A 21,043-nucleotide genomic window follows, 5' to 3' on the forward strand; every position below is an offset into this window, starting at 1 on the left:
TAATGACTTCATTCGAGCCCAATTTGAACTCTTAAATTGCTGGGGCATGAGTGCTGACTGGAAAAGGAACTCTAGGGGAAGTCGGGAGTTCAGTCAGGGCAAGTTCAGCCCGACGGCGGTGAGTCATGAGCCAACACGGACTTTCAGAAGATTTCTTTTTGTACCGTTGCGATGACTTGGCGAGTTCATGCGGGGTAGCGTAAGAGAGACATTGCCCAAAATAGTGCGGGACTGAAACGCAGGGAAATAAATAAGAGAGAACACTGCGAACTGCAGCGGACACTAATATGGTGCTCATACACGTGGCCAAATATATTCTGACTCAAGAATCCATTTTTCAGTTGTTGTTCAATAGGATTCAGATCAGATACGGACCTTAGGCCACAGACCCTCAAAAGCCGTTATCTCGCTTTTTTCAGTTCTACACACCTGACTCTAATGATCATTACAAGAATCCCGCCGAGGTTTCTGATGAGCCGATCATTTGAATCGGATGTGTTGGAGGAGGGAGTCATCGAAAAGCACGAACCGAACGGCCTTAGACGCGCCATAACTGAGGCAGCTTTTGATAGCAAGCGACAAACTCTCAACAATCAGAAGAAAATTGTCCCAGAGGAATCGTGACTTGTCAATATGCATTTCAGCAATTTCCACTCTCATCGGTTTTGAGCAATCTCAGTGATGATCCGAGCCACTGCGGGCCCATTTATGTTCTAAGGCAGCTTTGCTACATCTGCAAAGTGCAATAAAATCACCATCAGGAATATCAAGGCATCATACTCAGTTTGCACGATGCATTTTAGTTATGTTTTTTTATTTCTGTCACGTTATCAAAAAAATAACCACTGGCTCCTGAATTTCTCACCCTAATCCATCCATCCATCCATCCATCCATCCATCCATCCATCCATCCATCCATCCATCCATCCATCCATCCACCCACCCATCTTGATTAAGGACTGCTCCCGATTAGCCATAGGGTTCGCTAATAGCTAGCTAGTAGCTATTGTATCAAACGGATGGGTTCTTAGGACGTGATTGTTGTGCAACAAAGAGGTGCATTAAGTCAGGTCTGGCCGAGCCAGGTACCAAATGCACAACTCGCCCGCCACTGGTCAACACACCCGTCAGGAAAATCAATCAGTGGATTGACGAGCACGGCTTGCACGGAGGACATGGAAGCAAACGACAGCGGTGTAAATGAACGGGACAAGCAGCCAAGCGTCTCTTAGGGGGCCGCATCGATCATTGCGTGCCTGCCAGTGTGTCCCGGATTCGCTGCCGGGCCCTGCACCGCCACAGACGCCAAAATAGACGGGTCACGCGGCGACCGTGGCGGTTGAATATCACAGAGGCGCAAAGGTACGCGAGCGAGGCGTATAAAAGATTAGGAAGAGACGAAAGGACGTGGCCAGGCAGAGCTGTGACTGATAACGCCGCCATCCTCGGGTTGCCTCAAGGGCAGACGAGACAGTGGGGAACAGATTGTGGGGAATAAGACAAGGAAATTGTAAAAAGTTACAGCACCGCTAGAGGCACAACAGCTCAGAGACGGAGCCAAGTGAGCAAGACGGAAAACACAAGAGGATTAATGACAAAGCGTAATGGCAAGCTGAAAGACACAAGGAGTCTATTTCAGTCCCTTAAAGTAGCCTCAAATTATTGGAAATAGTTTTGACGGAGCTCAAATTTGTGAATGACTTGATCGGGTGCTTGGAGTGTATTTCGATCATTCTGGTTTTGAGCTTTTATCTTTTTTGGAGCAAAATGAATCCAGATTCCATTCAAATGGCCAACATAGCAAAGAAAAGTGGCAGGTTCAATCGAAATCATTTTCATGTTCAGCACCTCCATTCAGTTTTTAATCAATGCCACTTTATTTCTGACGTTCGTATTTTGCACATGCTAAAATGTTCTTTCACCGTTATTGTAAAACTTTTAATGCAAACTTGAGATTCTTAAATTGCTTGGTGATGCTTTCGTCATATTTTTCCAAGGTGCGATAAAACAAAGCCTGTTGATCTCTCACACTGAATGTGCGAAGGCCGAGGCGGCGGCGGCGGCAGCATGAATTGGTCGCTTACGCACACGACAACACCGGCGATATGACGACTGCGGTCGAAAAGTCGAAAAGTGCTATCGAGCCACTTCTGCCTGTGTCCCCCTGCGGATCTACGTTGCTAAGGCAACCCATATGCATGACAATCAGCTTCTGTGACTCATCTCTACACCTTGTCACACCGGACGCTGTCATATCGAGTGCGGACCGATACCGCCATTTTTCACACGGTACGATCGAGGCAGATCCGGCCGCTGACCCACTTTGGTTCCCTGACCCTCAGCCTTAAGAAACTGTCCGATGATAAAACGCATACCGAATCCTCTCTTACAGGTTTCTAGGTAACCGTCGCCATGGTGACTGGCTGTGTTCAGCCTTGTAAGGTGTTTTTTCAAGGCAGTACTGGCTGAAAAGTAAAAACGGCCTGTTTTTAGACAAATTCTGAATTTCTCTTTGTCTTTAGGTCTGTGGATAGCCAGGCTTTCTACCATGCCTGCCCCCCCAACCCGAAACCCCAGCAGAGAGAAGCACCCGCCTCACACACGTCCCCGCCCTGATCGAAAGGCGAAGCAGCCCACCTTCCCCCCGTCCGTCCTCTCGCTTGCCGGCGCCCCTCATCTGGTCTCACCTCTGTCCTCCTTATCCCGGGAGATCCCTTGCGTCTGCTTGGGAGGCTCGAGGAGAACACTCCCAAGCGGCGTCCAGTTCCCGGCCTTCCACTTTCTGACCTTGGTCACATGTTGCCTGCTGCCCTCTCTGATCGGAGCGGGGGAGACGTGGGGCGTGGTGTCGGCCTGTCCGTTCCACTGCGTGTGTCGGAACCTTTCCGAATCGCTCAGCACGCTGTGCGCCGACAAGGGGCTCCTCTTTGTGCCGCCGCACGTCGACCGGCGGACCGTGGAGCTGCGGCTGGCTGACAATTTCATCACGGAAGTCGGAGGATCGGACTTTGTCAACATGAGCGGACTGGTTGATTTGACTCTGTCGAGAAATACCATCCACCTGATTCGACCGATGACCTTTGCTGATCTGGAGAGTCTCCGTTCCTTGCATCTGGACGGTGAATAGCATCAGAAGCTCGAATCGACAAGAACCGGCGTCTCATTTTCTTCTTCTTCCTTCCAGGTAATCGTTTAACAATCGTGGGCCCCAGGGACCTGGCCGGGTTGGTGAATCTACAACATCTGATCGTCAACAACAATCAGTTGGTCAAAGTGTCCGCGCAGGCCTTTGACGACTTCTTACTCACGCTAGAGGATCTCGACATGTCCTACAACAACCTTCGAAAGTAGGTTCCGAAACGTGCTACCCTGCGTTACGAGTGAGCTTCAAATCCATCGTCCCCCGCTGTGAAGAAGAACGCCGAGAAGGACCGACTCTCATTGCCGCTCACCATTGCGCAATTTCATCTCACCAGGGTACCGTGGGAGTCCATCCAGAACATGGCCAGTCTGCACACTCTGAACCTGGACCACAACCTCATAGACCACATCGCGGCAGGAGTCTTTGGAGAGTTGTACAAGCTCGCCAGGCTTGATATGACCTCCAACCGGCTCAGGACTCTGCCACCTGACCCTCTCTTTGCAAGGTAGTGCACATTATTATTCCTTCATGGTGCTCAAAGGCGGAGCTTTGACAGAACAGCACGCACGGAAATGTTAATTGTCAGATGATTCAGTATTGTTGCACCACAGAGCTACACAGACAAGACGTGAGCCAGCTGTTCCAGTCAGGGATTAGTCAAATCTGCTGTCCTCATTCCCTTTCACATACATGACTGAGGCATCCGCTTGATCCAGATTGCAGAGGCCTAAGTGGCTTCGGGGTGACTAATAGAGGCCCTTACAAGTCAGCCGAGAGATCACATTTACAGACAGCTTGATAATATCGACTGTAAGTAAAACAACGACTGAGCTCCAACTGTCAAGCAAATAGCAGCTGTGACGGAGTCAATGAACTCAGTGTGACTGAGATTTTTTAAAGCAGTTTGAGAAGGACTAGATTCTTTCTGGAGGAAGAGTCGGCGGTCAGAAAGTGTATAGCAAAGACTGATATGAAAAAAAATCACAAATGACCCTTAATTTTTGACGCTCCTGTGCCTTTGTGTGGATAATATTCTTGGCTATTGACTAAAATGAACTATTCTATACCATTCCCAGGTCCCAGACAGGTGCAATAAGCCCCACCCCTTACAACGCTGTCATTAGTCTGAATTTCGGGGGGAATCCGCTGCACTGCAACTGCGAACTGTTGTGGCTTCGCCGGCTTATCCGCCGTGATGACATGGAGACCTGCGCCACGCCGATCCACTTGGCTGCAAGGTACACATTCAGTCACTTGTAGACTTTAGCATTAGCATCTTTCCCCAAGCTACATGCACGCAAAGCCGTTTTAGGTTTCATTCACATATAAACATTAGCATTAGCATCTTCCCCTAACCCACATGCACGTAAACCTGTTTTTTTTTTGTTTCGTTCATTTATAAAGTTTAGCATTAGCATTAGCATCTTCCCCTAAGCCATATGCACGCAGACCTGTTTTTTTTTTATAAGTTTCAATCACTTATAAACTTTAGCATTAGCATTAGCATCTTCCCCCAAGCTATATGCACGCAAACCTTTTTTTTTTTTTATAATTTGGATCCAGCTTCTTTGAGCATCTTGGCAATCGCACAGCCGCTATTCTTACGGTTCCTTAATTGGACAATTGGAACTGAAAGCACAAACTTGTATGCCTTCAGAACGGAACTGATTTGAGGGATAATGTGCCGCTAATGGCGATACACTGACTGCGCCATAATTCATGGATATGTAACACCGTAAAAGTCATTACAGTGCTACTTGGCATCGTCCCTGCATTTATCTTCCATCTTATTCCAGCCTAAGCGTGTCATTAAAATGACGCCGTGCCAGCAAAGTATTGAGGAGGAAAATGAGCATCTGCTGCCAGGATCTTCTGTAGTAACTGATAACCACGACCGTGACAAATTACAGGTCAGACTAATACACGTGATCGATCACGTTTTTTCGCTCCTCTCTCAGGTACTTCTGGTCCATTCCCGAGGAGGAGTTTACGTGTGAGCCCCCCCTCATCACCCGCCACACTCACAAGCTGTGGGTGCTGGAAGGCCAGCGGGCCACCCTGAAATGCCGCTCCATCGGCGACCCAGAGCCGGTGGTGCACTGGGTGTCGCCGGACGACCGCATCATTGCAAACTCATCGCGGACCAGCTCGTTCAACAACGGCACTTTGGATATCTTGGTGACGGTGGCCCGGGACGACGGGGCGTACACGTGCATCGCAATAAACGCGGCGGGCGAAGCCACCGCCACTGTAGACCTGAAAATAATCCCCCTTCCTCACCGGGGTGGAGCAGGTGGAAAAAGCGGGAATAACAACGGGAACAATAAAAACAGGAACGTAACCAATGGGATTTTACGGATTGATCCGGGATCCTCGGATATCAGCACGGGGAGAAATAACGGCGCGGGGCGTGGCGGCGACGTAGAGGATGGAAAAAAAGACGAGGAAGGCGACTTCGGCGGGGAGCCCGAAGGGGAGAGAATCGACGACGGGATCGCCGAGGATGACGATGGGGACGAAGGAGACAGGAGGACTGTTGGAGTACAGGGAATAACGTCCACCTCGGCTCAGGTCCGGTGGGATTCGGGACGTTTGCCCGGAGCGCACGTTGTGTGGATGTACCAGATACAATACAACTGCACGGCCGACGAGACCCTCATCTACAGGTCAGTCCAACTTTTGCCGCCACACGCTTGTTGAAAGCCGGCCGGTTGCTACGACAACCCATCAAGATGTGCATTATGAGGTGTGCTAATGAACGACTGGGCTAAGTGAGGAAAGCGTCTCTCAGGTATTAAGAAGATAATATGAGTGGCTTGAATGGGGCAAGTAGAAATATGGCTTTCGGGATCTCATGCATAAAAAATGAATGAGGATGATGATCGTTTTTTTTGAATAGATGGATGCTGGTGGATTTTAGGAGCGGGATGAGACTTTGCTATTTGAAGATCTGAGATTGACTGGAAACAAATCCCCATGGGAAAGATTAGAGTGAAAAGGGAGGACTGTTGAAAGGGAAGAAAGCGGGCGAGGCCGAGGCAAAAAAAGGGAGATGGGTGGGCTGAATGCTCCTTTAGGAAAACGCAGCAGGAGAAGAAGTAAATCCATCAGTGGAATAGAGTTAGATGGAAAAATACATCTGGGATGAATGCAGGGGCTCGGCGCCAGATGGAATGAAAGACAGAGGGGGAGGAGACAAAAATGCGGGGGTAACGCCGAGGTGAGGAGAGGGATGAAAAGGAGGAATGAAATCAAGTGAGGAGAAAAGAAATGGCATACGAAAACAAACACAGAGCGTCTTCCTCCGCATCAGCAAAGGCGCAGCAATTAAGCAGGGAGAACTAATTAAATAAATGATTGAATTGAATGAGATCTGAGCTCCCTCGCTGATCAGCTCTGCTAATTTCGCCATGACAAATACGCTAATAATAGAAGAAATTGGCTGGCTGCATAACAGGATTTGCCGTTTTCTGCTGAAATGCAAACTCATGGCAAAAAAGAAATAAAATAGGGATCGCAAGTCGGGCTGCTTGACAAATGGACTGCCGCAGTGGCTGGATTAGTCGTTAGTGACGTGCCTGTTTTTCATTTTTTTTTTTCTTAAATCCGAGTTGCATTTAGTTCTTCGAGACAAAAAAAAAAGTTGACACGCCGTAATTGAGAGTGGAGCAGGAGTTGAGGTGTGCGCTTTGCGATAAGGAAACACGCAAGTGAGAGAGCCGGCGACATAATGATGCTGCTCTGTAGCTCGCTTGTTAAAATTGAGAGAGAGAGAGAGAGAGGGAAAAAAACAAAACAAAGACTGATGGAGACGACAAGATGTCAGAAAGCTTTGAGAGTGCGCGCAGGCAAATCAGGTTTGTGAGCAGAAAGAATGAGGATGAAAGAAGGTGAGGCAAAATGGCGGCAGGGATCTCCAGTATAGATTTCTATCGTGCTATATCGCACCAGCAAGCGCACGGTCCCATTACTTTTTTCAAATTGTTTTTGCCATGATTAGCTGAATTTATATTTGAGAAAAAAAAAATCTAAATCAATAAATTTAAATAAATAAATAAATAAATAAATAAATAAAGCAAAACGTTACTTTCTTAGATTGTTGCTTTTGTCACGATTAAACTGGCGGCTGAATTTATATACAAAAAATTTAAAAAAACATTAAAAATAAAATAAAAAGCAAAACATTACTTTGTTAGATTGTTGTTTTTGTCATGATTAAATTGGCAGTTGGATTTGTATATAAATAAACAAAAACTAAACAAACAAACAAACAAATAAATAAATAAATAAATAAACAAAACAAAGCCAGGAGAATCGAATGCAATCCAGATTCATTCGGGGCAGCAAAATAATGAGATGGCTTCAGTGTCTAGAATGAGGACTTGGTGCTTCTGTCAGATTGAATCATTTCTTCAAAAGGTCAGCGGTACTCGAGACACAACTTGTCTCATTTGGACAGCGTGGTGTGACAGGCCCAGGTGGGACAGCGACCGCGTGGCATCTGCTCGGAACCGCTCGAGCTGTCAGGGCCTGACGTGATCATCTGAGAACGGATCTTGGAGCTCGGCCTCCGTGGTACACGACAACGCTGGGGGGGGGGGGGTTAAGAGAGACTTCACACTGGGTTGCTTTGGAGCGCATCCCACCTGAAGGACGCGCAACGGGGGAGATAATGCTGCCTCCATGTTAATGAGGCAGCACCACTTAAATACACTCACACGGCGCCATCTGCTACTTCGGCCAAGGTGTCTCGTTTCGAGACAAAAACACGTCGTGCTTATGGGCCTCTGTAAGACGGCTGGACTTAACATTAAATTTCCTGCAAATGAACCCTTCAAACATATGAAATTGGATGACATGATCAGCTTTTTTTTTTTAAGGCCTTCCAGTCTATTAAGGTTGCAGCCACAACAGGAGCGGCCTTCACGCTGAGCAATCCAACTTTGAAAGCGTCACAAGTGAGCAGAGAGAGAACACCGCAGAGTGGAGGAAATAACGAGAATGAAAGTGGATGGCGCTTACATACAGTGGAGAGGAAACACGCTGCGAAGCCGACAGACACCCACGGAACCAGGAGCCGATTGGAAAAGCAGAGCGGGAAAGAATATGGCCGCCGCTCATTATGTATTGCACACGCCGCGCGGCGAGAACACAAAAGTGGTGTCAGGAAGCCCGACACGGGCATGAAAGGACACGCAGGAGAAGAATAAAGTGTTGGTTATGCAATTAATACTGAACCAGCAAGTGCAGGACGTTCCAGCTGGGGGTGAATGGCTTTTTTTTTTTTTTTTTTGGGTGATCGGAATTAGAAAAGAGGCCTCGAAAGAGAAAATAAAAGGTGATCCTGCTGGCGCTTAGACAGGCAGAGAAAGTGATGAAGGAGAACAGAAGAAGAGCTCAGACACAATTGCGGCAGACAGCCGACAAGCAGACCGCAGGAATCCACAGCAAACACGGAGGAAAGGGTAAACAAACATGATATGTAAAAGGAGGAAATGAGGCCGGCGCCAGAGAGAAGATAATCGTTCTGTTGTCCCTCCTCCTCGTCCTCCTCCTCCAGCTTACTTGGGAAGCAAACAAGTAGGATGATGGAAAATAAGACGCCATCTTTCCCGACTATCGCAAGCGCTAATAATAACTTCTTTCTATGACACCGCCCCTCCCCCACCTCATAGTTTCCTCCCGTTGACTCGACTTTCTCCCAGCATCTGCGATGGCGAGTGTCAGCATGCCTTAGCTGAGATTAAGCAGAATTAGAAGTAGTGAGACAAGCGTGTGTACACTTGCACATGCGGTGTCTATAAATAACTTTGCTGCCATTTCGATTCATCGCCGCACCTTGCAGACAATTTGCCAGCCCGGCTTGTTCAAATTGCCATGACCATTCATCGCAATTGGGATCGTATGGACATTTCAGTGAATTGTGTCTGAAGGAGAAAAAAGAAAAAAGGCACTACAAGTGATCCACAAGCTCATAAAAAAAGAGGAAGGATAAAAGAAAGATGGGGGGGGGGGCAGAAAAGAAATGATCAGTGAGGAGGGAGAAGACGCGACCTTGGTCGTTAAATAACGCTACAAGCGGTTCTAGCGCGGGCTAATGGAGATGTAGCGCCGTGTCTGGGGAAGCAGAAAAGGCGGAGGCAGAAGGTGCAGGGTCAGCGAGCGTCCGGCGAGGAATGCCAAAAGGATTTGTGGCTCACGCTCGGAGGTGAGGGGCGGGGCAGAGGGACAAAGATGGAGGGAGGAATGTGGAAAAGCAGAGAGCAAGTTCAATAAGTGATTGCAATCAAAAATACAAAAAGTGGCCCGGGTAAGAAAAGAACTTGGGGAGTGACTCGAGGTGTGTTTCCGCGTGTCCCACTTTAGCATGCATAGCATTCCCGCACGCTTATTTTCATCCACACTGCGCAGCATGGCGGCGCCGTGCAGAATACAAATCAAACAGCACTTTCAAATGCACCGCAGAGTCCTCCACGTATTTTTTTTTTCCGGCAACCACTCAGAGGCCTGGTCCTCGCCCGGCGTTGGCTTTACGACCGTGTTAATCATGTGACCGAGGCCAGCTGACGCCGCCGCGTGTTGCGATTCTTTTCACTGCCTTATTGGGCTAAGTAATGAGCCTTTGCCATGGCAACACGCACGGCGCTCCCCCCGGGGAGCAGGAGTTCATAAGTGGATTTCTGTCGGCATTAGATGTCAATCTATGGCGACTTAATGACATCTGGACATGGCCGTTTTAACAGGAAAGCCTCGTGTGGCCGTTCAGATTAGACCCACACTGGCATAGCTTGAATTCATTTCGCTTCACGGGAAAACTAGCGAAAAGGTTTTCTGGGCTTATTAGAACTCATTTGCCATGTGTAAGCAGAACCAAATAGGCAACGAGGCGCTCGCGGCCAGAAAAACACAGGTAAAGGAGTCGCGTTTTGTTTTCCATAACAACGCAAACATGGTTGCCCACACAAGAGGGTGAGAGCGGAGGCCAAAGTCATTTTGGTCAGCGAGAGACACTTGAGCCGCGCTCTTCTCTCCCACACACGCAAACACAAAACAAGCTCACGATTCTACAAATACATACATGCTCCACAATGGACCGCCTTGTGGTTTGCTAGCTTTAGCTTAGCCGGCTGCATCGGATGACAAATTCACAGCGGTTGTCTTTATGCGAGCCCCAAAAGCAAGCGCTTGCTGATTCTACAACATCGCCGGTGACTCCCTTGTGACAAAACATTGATACATTGTCGAAGCCTTCGAGTAGCTTCAGCATTAGTGTCATCTTGCTAGCACCTAAAATGGCTTCTTAGCACAAAATGGCCTGACATTTGTTTCTTTGGGCAATTTGATCGCACGAGCACACGTGGGGCGATCAGACAGAGTTCTCTTTTCATGCTCCCTTGGCGCACACTTCGTCAATAGCCTCATTTTCCCGCCGTGCTGTATTCGCTCGTGGGCTATTTGGCTCTCCTTGCCGCAGGTTCTCTCAATACTTAATATTTTCTCCCCATGGTAGTCGGCATGGCAGGCCTTCAATTTGCCGCAAGTATTTCACATTCAGCCAGTTGATGAAAGCGTAACCATCACCTTTTCTTTTTGTTTGGCCTTCTTCAGGATCCTGCCGTCCACCAGTGACCGCTTCCTGCTGAAGAACTTGGTCTCGGGAGTGGATTACAACTTGTGCGTGCTGGCCATTTTCGATGACTCCATCACAGCACTGGCGGCGACAAAAGTGCTGGGCTGCACCACGTTCTCCACCAAAGACGTTTACCCCGCCTGTAGCTCTCTGCAAGCTCACTTCCTGGGAGGAACGCTGACTATCTTGGTCGGCGGCGTGGTGGTGGTGACCCTGCTGGTGTTCACCGTTGCGTTGATGGTCCGCCATCGCGTGTGCGATCACTCCGACCACGTCCTGTGTCACAACGGCAACGCCGAGGCAGCGGTCGGGCTTTGCGGTCAGGGGGGAGGCGTGGCGGCGCGGGATAAAGGAGGGGACGTTAGCGGGTGCTACCAGTCCAACGGCGCTGGCGACATGATGATGGTGGTCCTACCTAATGGTCTGCCGTCCAAGAGGACCGGGGATGGCGAAAAGGACAAGGAAGCCGCAGATTGCGCGTCCTCTCTTCTGCCAAAGCTCCCCCCGAAGCCGAGGTTCAAGCCAAAGGTCAACCTGGAGCAGTTTCTTTCGGCCGGGGGCGTGGTCTCCACCATGGCGGGGTCGGGAGGGGAGATGGCCTTGGTTGTGCGGCAGAGGAAGTCGGACCAAGCCCCGCCGTACGGCGCCGAGAGTAACAGAACTCTGCTGGACTATCCGCCCTCCATTTCGTCCACCCTGCCCCGGCAGTCACGCTTCAGGGAAGGGCCCAAACCCCGATTGGAGCGAGAGCTGACCAACCGTGCCAGCTTTTCTCTAGCGGCGCCCCTGAGAGACTCCGATATGCTGGCCTGGAGGATTACGTCCCCCGGCAGAGACAAATGGAACTCCTCTCAGGCTTATCAGAGCCCCATTTCCCCTCTCAAGCCCGCCTGCGGGACGGTCAGCAAACGCCGCCACTCGCTGGACATGGGCTCTCCCGTCGCCCTGGCGACCGACGCGGCGGCCGCCGTGGCCAAACGCTACGGTGCCATCGGCTACGCCAAACGGCTGAGCGTGATCTGGACCAGGCGGAGCCAGTCGCTCCACGGGATGCTGGTGCAGTGCGCCTCTACCACCAGCACCGGCTCCTCCGCCACCAGCGACGAGGGCGAAGGCGCCGGGCCGTTCGGGGCGCCGTGCGACTTTCGACGCGGATACATCCACGCTTACAACACCACCAACTCCAACTCTAACAGCGGCATCGCTACCGCGAGAGGAACCGCTGGGAAAGAGAGAGTGAAACAGAAAGGCAAGGCCGGAAGAAGCGGCGAAGAGCTGGAGGAAAGCGTCGTGTAGAATGTTGGCGGAAGGCAAAGACTGCAAATGACAGAAGGAAGATTGTATCGTAACGAGATAAAGAAAGAACAGAAATTGAGTTCAAGAAGCAAACAATCCATACAGCCTTGAGAGTAAAATAGCTGCGAGGTGTTCATGGCATTGAAATCAACCACGCGGAAGTTCTCCGATGACAAAACAATCCAAGAGGTGAAGCGAGAACAAGGCCGAGAGCTCAGCGTGGATCCGAGAAAAACCTCGACACTAATCGAACTCGTCGCATCCCACACAACAACGCAAAGGTTTGCGCTGGATCAAGTACCATCACAGAACTGGATCAACACCCCGCGGGTGGTTCGGTTTAGGGTTGGGGGGGGGGGGAGTTCCATGCGGCTGTACTTTGTCAAAGTGCTTATGGGACTCAGCAAAACAACGAATGTGACTTCTACACGTCCTCTGTGGCTGAACTTTGGCCAGCCATGCCTTCGGATTATAGGAGCATAAATAGCGAGCTGTGCGCACCGGCCATGATCAATCGATGCGTGCCGGCGCGAGCGCGGCGGGGCACGGACGTTTATTAAACCACGCGGTCGATATGGATTACAAAATGGCGGCGGCATTGGATGGAACTTTTTCGCCGGCGACGCAAAACCACGCTCTGCTGCTTCCGGCGTGCATGCAAAGAAGGATCACGGACAGGATGTGTGTCAATGTGCCTGTGTGTGTTTATGTGAGGAGTTTTAGAGTTCGGCACCTCTGTTCCTGTTTTTTTTTTGTTTTTTTTGCAACACACAGAAGTCTGTAATTGAAAAAGCTTCGACACCACGATCAATCGAATCACTATTTCTGTGGCTTGGACTGAAACATGTTTAATGTGAGATAAATATGATGTTGTTTTTTTTTTTTTTTCTTGTTAGTTCATTTGTGCCACACAGAATCTCCATTGAAATGGTGAAAGTATTACAAGATGGACGGAATGAAAGACAATGGAAGCCACAAAAGTTGTTTGGACAAAAAAAAAAAAAAAGTACATATATGGTATATAAATATACTGTATATACATACACACACACACACATTGAAATAATTGTATTTGTTGCACTATGTGTTTCTCTTCTTTGGAATTTTCTGGGAATGGTGTTAGGCCAGAAAAAAAAAAAAAACAGCAATAGCGAAAACGAGTCTGGTGACACGATCAAAAGCGCAAAACACGAAGCACAGACAGCGATTCCTTTGAAAAGAAACTCTTGCATAAATGATCCATTTTAAACATTACCATTGTTCCCTTGCTTTTTTTTTTTCATTTTGCCAAAGTCAATATTGTTCTCTTGACATGATATGAATAAAAATTATAGAACACTGTCAGACGCTTAAAGCGAGCGAGTTGAAGTTTAGCCGGCGTCATTTCTCCCGTGCTGCTTTTTTGGCTAAGGGCAAAAGCACGGCCCCCAATTTGACTAATCCAAAATGCTGAGTAACAAACAAGCTCACGCAGCTTCTTCCAAACGTCAAGACTCTGAGACACCAACAAGCAATCGTGGAGGACGTCCGCCCGTAGCCAGAGCAACCTTGCGAGTGTGACATTTACAGTCATCGCCATGTCCCGGGCCTCCGGTGCGCCGCATGAGCAAGCGCCCGCTCACCATGCGTCAGCACGTTGCGCACGAGGACCAGTTTGGACCATTCCCGAAAAAGTAATTATGGGGTTAAGATGAAAGTGAAATTGATGGAGAGATAGCGTGCGGGATGCTAGCGAGTGGTTCTTTTCGTGCGGGAAACGGGAACGAGCGAGCCCAGTGCATGCGGAAGCAAGCTATGTCGCTTGGAGATACTTTATTACGACAGCGGGCACTTAAGTTCAAAGACGAGGCACAAGTGGAAGAGACAAAGAAGAAAAATGGCGGAGAGGCAAAAGTGTTTGTCCTAGTCTCGGGGATGAAAGTGATCGAGCACCCTTAATGCACCATTTACTTTTCCACTTCATCTTCACGAGCCTGTTTTCCCCATCATCGTCAACATGACGGCCCTCCATTTGATTCCCTTTTCTGGGCGAGATGAGGAGAAAATATTTGTCACCCGTCATGGTCACTTTGATGACCGGCTCATTGTCTTTCCGACGCGTGACCTTTTCTGGCTGGCTACGTTTTTCTCCCACCATCAGACAAACATTTATTTATTTGTTCCTTCAGTCATTCATTCATTCATCCATCCGTTCATTAATTGTTGAATTAGTTTTATTATTAGAATATTAGTATTTACTATTATTCATTCATTTATTTAGTACTTATTCATTCATTCATTCATTAATCAATTAATTAATGATTAGTTAACTAATTTTATTATTATATTATTAGTATTTATTTATTTATTTATTCATTCATTTTATTAATTCATTTATTCATTATTATTGTTATATATTATCGTTATTTATTATTGTTATTTATTATTGTTATTTATTAATGTTATTTATCATTGTTATTTATTAATTTATTTTTTTATATGTTTGAAGTTCACCCACTGGCTTTTATTTCCCCGTCACTGCTTTTTCTGAACATTCGAAAAAGCTTATCGACTTTCTAGTATTGGACTCGTTTTAACTTAGGAAATGAAGACAAGTGTGCCGTCTGGTAACATGGCAATTGTCCTTGTGAGGTTTTGGCCACCTAACACCTTGAAATCCTGAAATCTCTTGTTCCAAAAAACAAAAGCCCCATAAATGAACAAAAAGGTGCTCCAGCGAAAGATGCTGCCACTTTGATGGAGGTAGAGACCTTCCTTATCTCTGGTTGCACAACAACGTTTGGACAATATTTACAGAGTGCTCACAGATTTAAAGCGGGAGACTCCCGGGGGACCATTGTGCCGCCGCGCGCCTTCGATTAAAGCGGCTCGACACGGATGATAAAACCGGGAAAGGAACGACGTCGCCGAGGTATAAACCTTTTTATCTGTATACCCAAGGTCACCATGATGCGGATACAAGTTCCTTTAAGTTGAATAAACATCAACAGTGTCAAATATTCCAGCCCACCGCCACCAAAACCGTCCACCATCGTGCTAGCGGATACTCATCATAGCCGTCACTCTTTCACTTCCGTGGATGTTTATATCCGTCATCTGGAATCCAACCGTTCACTCCCACTGACAAATATGGCCGTTTTTCAACAGCTTGTCAGTGAAATTCAGATTTGTAAAGGGTGGTAATAACTGACTTTGATGAATTGATTAAAAAAAAAACAATAAAATACAGTAGAATCAAACCTCTTATGGTCAAAGAAGAGAATCTACACTTTTTTTTTTGCTAGGTTTGGTGCTTATATTGGCACAATGTTCTTTGGGTCTTGAAAGATTGGTTAAAATACTGGCAATAATAATACCGTTTTTTTCCATGTATAATGCGCCCCCATGTATAATACGCACCCTAAAAATGGCATGTTGATGCTGGAAAAAAGCCTGTACCCATGTATAATACGCACCCAAATTTTGACTCCTACTTAAGTCCGTAAACGTAAAATTATTTCAGAAAAAAGATCATCTTTGGGAACAACCGGATGTTATTCTGCCGGTCAGTATCACTGCGCATGCGCTAGCAAACTCAATAGCGAAGAAATGTTTCGGATTTGTGTAGGGTACATTGTGACAAACGAGCAGGTGATCGAGCAAGCGTCTGATACGAGAGCATTGTGTTCGTATGGAGCGTGTTTGAAGTGAACAGCAGAGAAGAAAGCGCATCTGTAATGGCGGCCTCCGTATGATATCCGGATTAAAAAATAAATAAATTGTACCCATGTATAATGCGCACCCGAGATTTTAGGACAATAAATTAGTTACATTTTGCGCATTATACATGGGAAAAAACGGTAAATAATATAATATAATAATCCATCCATCCATTTTCTGTAATAATAATAATGCATTGCATTCATATAGCGTTTTTCTATAGCATACTCAAAGCGTTTGCAATGGATGCATTATTCATACGCTCACACATTTACACTCCGGTGTTGGTAAACGACACGACATGGCCACCGCTGCCCTGGGACAGGCTGACAGAAGCGTGGCAGCCCAAGCGTGGCTTCGGCCCTTATGGAAAATGTGAATCTGCTTTGAAATCAGCTGGCAGTGAATGAGACGAACGCCACTTCTTAGCAAAGACGCAACAACAAGCACTTAACAGTTTGGAACGCTTCCTTGGGCTCGGGGGAGTCTGCGCTTGATTTTTCTTTGAATTGACGATTAATGAATACAAGCGCCATCTCATATCGCCGCACAAGCCATAATTAAACTCATTAGAATGAGAATGAAGAATTTTGTTCTCAGCCAGTCATCGGAGCGACCCGAGCATCGGCAACAGGTGTTGCCGGCGACACGGCTCCTCTTCGCGAACATCTGAAGTCATTGTTCAAAGTGCTACTCATCTCAAAAAGAAGCAGACGGGACTAGAAGGAGATCATAAACACATTCTGATTCATGTCGCCCACTTAGGGGCGTTTCCACGGTACCGCCGGAGCAAAACTACAAAATGGCGTCGCTTTTGATCTGCTAGCGTAAAGACTCGTCAACAAGGCTGCGGGAAAATCGCACACGGTTGGCTCGTCAATGTTGCATCTTATGGGTCGCGATGGCACCAAAGTCTGCCCGCACACCAACGTTTATGGACGTACATGCTGGGATTGGTTGAGGGGCTAATTGTACTGCGGCATCGAGCGGAGCTTGGCACTCGCGCAGGATGACGAAAGGGATACCGTAATTTTCGGACTATAAGTCGCGGTTTTTTTTCATAGTTTGGGTGGGGGGGGGGGTTGACTTATACTCAGGAGCGACTTATATACATATTGTTGTTTTTTTTCACTTTTTTGGGGCATTTTATGGCTGGTGCGACTTATACTCCGGTGCGACTTATAGTCTGAAAATTACGGTACGTTGTTTACATACCGTTTTTTTCCATGTATAATGCGCCCCCATGTATAATACGCACCCTAAAAATGGCATGTTGATGCTGGAAAAAAGCCTGTACCCATGTATAATACGCACCCAAATTTTGACTCCTACTTAAATCCGTAAATGTAAAATTATTTCCGAAAAAAAGATCATCTTTGTTTTTGACACGGTGGCTACCATTGACGAGTCAATTAACACGTTTTACTGGGCTGGCCGCGAACGAGTTAATTGTCCTCAAAGGCGGTATGTCAGGGACGGATGGACGGACGAAAGCAAAGCAATTCCCTTCCCGGTTGAATCATCCGCTGCCTACTTTCAAAGCAAGCCAATTTGTTTTTCTTTTATTCTCACTGCCCACTCAGTTAGTCGTCACCTCTCAACGCTGCAGCAGTCGTTGCGAGTAAGCGCACGAGTCGTCCTTTGAGGTGCCTGAGAGTGAACCGAGCCTGACCCGTGTTGCGGGACCCTGCGTCACTCCGCAATGAGGCCGACCTCCTTCTTTGCGACTAATCCTATTTCTTATCTTCTGCAAGGTCATCACCTTCTGCTTCACCCCGCCCCTCCCCTACCGCTCAACATCCTCAGATGATAAATTACCATTCAGAGATGTTCCGGCTTCTGCACTGGGAGACAAGAGAGTGTCGAAGTTTTGTCTTGGCTTCTCCGCTCGGGTTGCTGCCCTCACCACCCGACCCCGGAAACAAAATGGATGGCCAAAATTTGTTCATTTTTTTGAACTTCTGAACAATATGATGACGATGTAACACTTAAAATCCGCACAGACTACAACAGAAACATTTGCCTATTTTGTCAGAGCCCGTTTCCTCCCCGCCGTTGTCACAGATTTCCGAGCGTTAAATCCCTTTTTTTTTTCCCCCCCGCGGACTTCGCCCCGTCGAACAAGCGCTTTGCGCCGTTGATTCCGACGACAGCGCAAATAAACGCATCTATCTTGTGTCAAGTTATTTGTCAAGGGAGCATTTATGTCAACGTGACATTTAAGTGACAGAGCTGAACTTCAAAATGGCGTCTTTAAACGGAAACGCAATACAAGTCGTATTATTCGAAATTCTCGGGGTCCAATGTGACGAAAGCACACAATTATTTTTTTTGGGGGGGAAAAAAACAAGCCATGGCTGAAATGCTACTTCACACACTTCATTTTTTTTTCGGGTTGCAGTCTTATCAAAACAAAGCTTCACGCAGTGCCGAATGTAATTGCACCCTGCAGTGAGGGGGAGCAAACAAGCAGCTTGATGTTTGGAAAGGCTGACGTTTGTTTCTTTCCCTCCGACTTGCCGACGTGTCAATGAGAGCGGCTTTAATAAGCTTTACATCGGGTTGGATTGACTGACGGCAATCTGAAGCCACAATACGGTCTTCCTCACACTGGGCATCTGAACCACATAAGCTAAAGATCCACCACAACAAAAAATTTCCAAGCATGCCTTAATGCCTCCTCTAAAACCACACACACACAAATAATTGCGTTAATGACTTGCTTGCAGTAATTTCAATGCAATATGCTCGCTTACAGCTTGAGGAAATATACCCCAATTATGGCAAAACGCGGTAACATCCGTTAGCGCCACAATAAGCCAGCCAGATTCTCCAAACCTGAAACCCATCTGGTGTTTTTGTGAAGATTTAATCAGCGGGGACGCCAGGTGGAGGATGAGCTCGACTCGACGCGACACCTAGTCTTGATATACGCCTACGTGACGTGGAAATTTGAGGACAAGATATGCACGTCAATATGGAAATAAGTCATTTAAAGAATTTAATTAATTTAGGGCATTAGGCGCTTTAGAGTGGTTTGGATCCAATTTGGCAGGCAGGACTTTTTTTTTTTTTTTTTTGTATTAGCGTTGGTTGCCCTTAGTCAATATGGCGTTCCACAGGGTTCCATTTCGGGGCCCCTGCTGTTTTTATTGTATTTACTGCCCCTGGATTCCATCTTTCCTTTTCCTGCGAAGCAAGTGATACGTTTGGGAGGTAGTAGGGTGTCTAAAAATAAGAACGGTGTCACGTCTCAAGTAACGCTACTAGAGCGACTGACGACTAAGCGAAGACGCCGAAGGCCTCGAGTTTTTTTCTGCTGCCAGTCCCTCTCTTTGGAGTGACTTCCCGTTCAATAGGCAAGCCCCCACCCTCTCTCTGCTAATCTTTAAAACTCATCACATTTTTATGATTTGGATTTCGACGTGATACCGTTTATTGTGTCTGATTTTTCATTAATTTAATTTAATGAAGTCATTAATTTGTTATTTTAACACTCTCTGCTTTTGTGTGTCTGCTTTTGACTATGTATAGCACTTTCTGTGTAGTTGTGCTTCTTTCACATTTGTACAAGGACAATTGAGGTGACTCGAGAAAAAAAATCTCCGCTTTCACCGACGGGAATCTATTTAAGCATGAAAATGATTTACATATTCTTGTGATTGCTCATGGTTCTTCTTTTACCTTGAAACCGAATGCTTTCATTCCTTCACTTAAATGAACGCGTGCAGACGCAAGCGAAGGTTTTTCACAAGGTGAGCCCTTTGCCGGCCAGTGCCGAATAGCACAGCAGAACCTTGACGTGTTCGGTGGCTTCACATGGAGCCTCTTAAGCATTCATTCAATTTTGAGATTCAATCAATTGGAATCATCAATGGAACCAAATCAATGTTGGGTTCATATTTGCTATTTGGCTGTCCTACCTTGACCCCCCTCACTCTGAACTCGGCCAGAGCTCGGCTCATCTTGGAGGCGGCGGTGGACAGGTCCTTGCCGCTGGCGATGACTTTGACCAGAAGGGAGTCGTAGTGCGGCGAGATGACAGCGCCCTGAAAGGCCGAGGCGCTGTCCAGACGGATGCCCATGCCTTCGCCGCTTCGGAATACCTGCAAAGCGGGAAAAAAAAAAAATGACAAAATGAATTTGCAATACAGACAATTTTTTAAAATATTGTTTGGCATCATGACGTAAAAAAAAAGAAATCTGAATATTTTAAATATTTGTCACATGAAAACAAAAAATGTGATTGAGCCGCGGGAAGCAACGCCTTGAGCAACACTGACGACTTTAGCTTTGCACATTTCCCTGCATTTTGGAAATATGCACGCACAATTTGTCAGGAAGATTTAGTGTTTTCATTAGCGTACTACCGGTGCTCGGCGAATGAACGCCAGCAGTGTTGCTTTTTTCCCACGCATAAAGTGTCAGTTACGCTCTCGTTCATCATGATTGTGTTTATTTGATGTCTTCAAATTCCCACTTCCAAGCATTGAAGATTAATTTGACCCAAAAAGAAAAAAAATGCAAGACTTGATCTTTTTTTAATGGAATGACGGGAAGACTAAGTGCCTAAGCATTGGAATGAACCGAGAGGCAGCAGAGGTGAGAGGGGGGGGGGGGGGAAAGGGTGGAGCACTCCAAAAGACTTGGCAGGAGAGCAGAGCAGGCGAGGGAGGAAATGTGAGGAGGGGAAGCGAGGGCCGGGCGGGGCCAAGTCGGCAACATATGGAGCCCCTGGAGGGCTGCAAGGGAGAGATGAGTCGCAATTGTAATTATAACAATGTTGTGCCACTCTGGTGAGTTGCCAGCCAACGTCAGCAGCTGCACAGGGCCGCAAACATTTTACTAGCATGAAACATTTCCACTTCGCTTTGATCCAAAAGATGGCTAACGCAAGCTTATGAGTTAGTAATTCAATTCAACAATGCTTGTGAGAGCGGCTGAACAATTTTGGAAAAATGAACTAATTGTGTCTTTTCTTTCCTGAATATAGCGAATAAGCGATTATTTATTTTCAAGGTCTTCTTCCCTTGTACTTTTTCTTTTTTAAACAAACCCTGTCGCAATAATATCTATTACAATCAAAAATTCAACTTATCATCATTTTTAACACAAGTAGATTTTTTTTTTTTTACGTTACGCAAATATTTTACTACCATAAAAGTTTTTGTGAGAGCGGCTGAACAATTTCGGAAAAATGAACTAATTGTGTCTTTTCTTTCCTGAATATAGCAAATAAGCGATTATTTATTTTCAAGGTCTTCTTCCCTTGTACT

The 21,043-nt window shown here is 46.8% G+C and overlaps 2 protein-coding genes across 2 annotated transcripts in view; one reads left to right on the forward strand and one right to left on the reverse strand.

Moving 5' to 3' along the window:
* LOC133148672 (pyruvate carboxylase, mitochondrial-like) overlaps positions 1–21,043 on the reverse strand; it is a gene marked incomplete at its 3' end in the record, with an annotated part of 92,493 nt that overhangs the window by 15,639 nt on the left and 55,811 nt on the right. Inside the window, exon 12 of the mRNA XM_061271645.1 lies at positions 19,691–19,873. Within this exon, the coding sequence (XP_061127629.1) occupies positions 19,691–19,873 (183 nt within the window). The remainder of the gene's footprint in view (positions 1–19,690; positions 19,874–21,043) is intronic.
* Positions 2,527–13,383, forward strand: LOC133148675 (leucine-rich repeat and fibronectin type-III domain-containing protein 4). The gene is made up of 6 exons (XM_061271649.1): positions 2,527–3,119; positions 3,185–3,347; positions 3,477–3,647; positions 4,219–4,380; positions 5,101–5,808; positions 10,751–13,383. Exons 1-6 carry the CDS (start codon positions 2,549–2,551, stop codon positions 12,066–12,068), a joined length of 3,093 nt encoding a protein of 1,030 aa, XP_061127633.1. The 5' UTR covers positions 2,527–2,548; the 3' UTR covers positions 12,069–13,383.

The sequence above is a fragment of the Syngnathus typhle genome, unplaced genomic scaffold, assembly GCF_033458585.1.
Source record: "Syngnathus typhle isolate RoL2023-S1 ecotype Sweden unplaced genomic scaffold, RoL_Styp_1.0 HiC_scaffold_127, whole genome shotgun sequence".
Lineage (NCBI taxonomy): Eukaryota > Metazoa > Chordata > Actinopteri > Syngnathiformes > Syngnathidae > Syngnathus > Syngnathus typhle.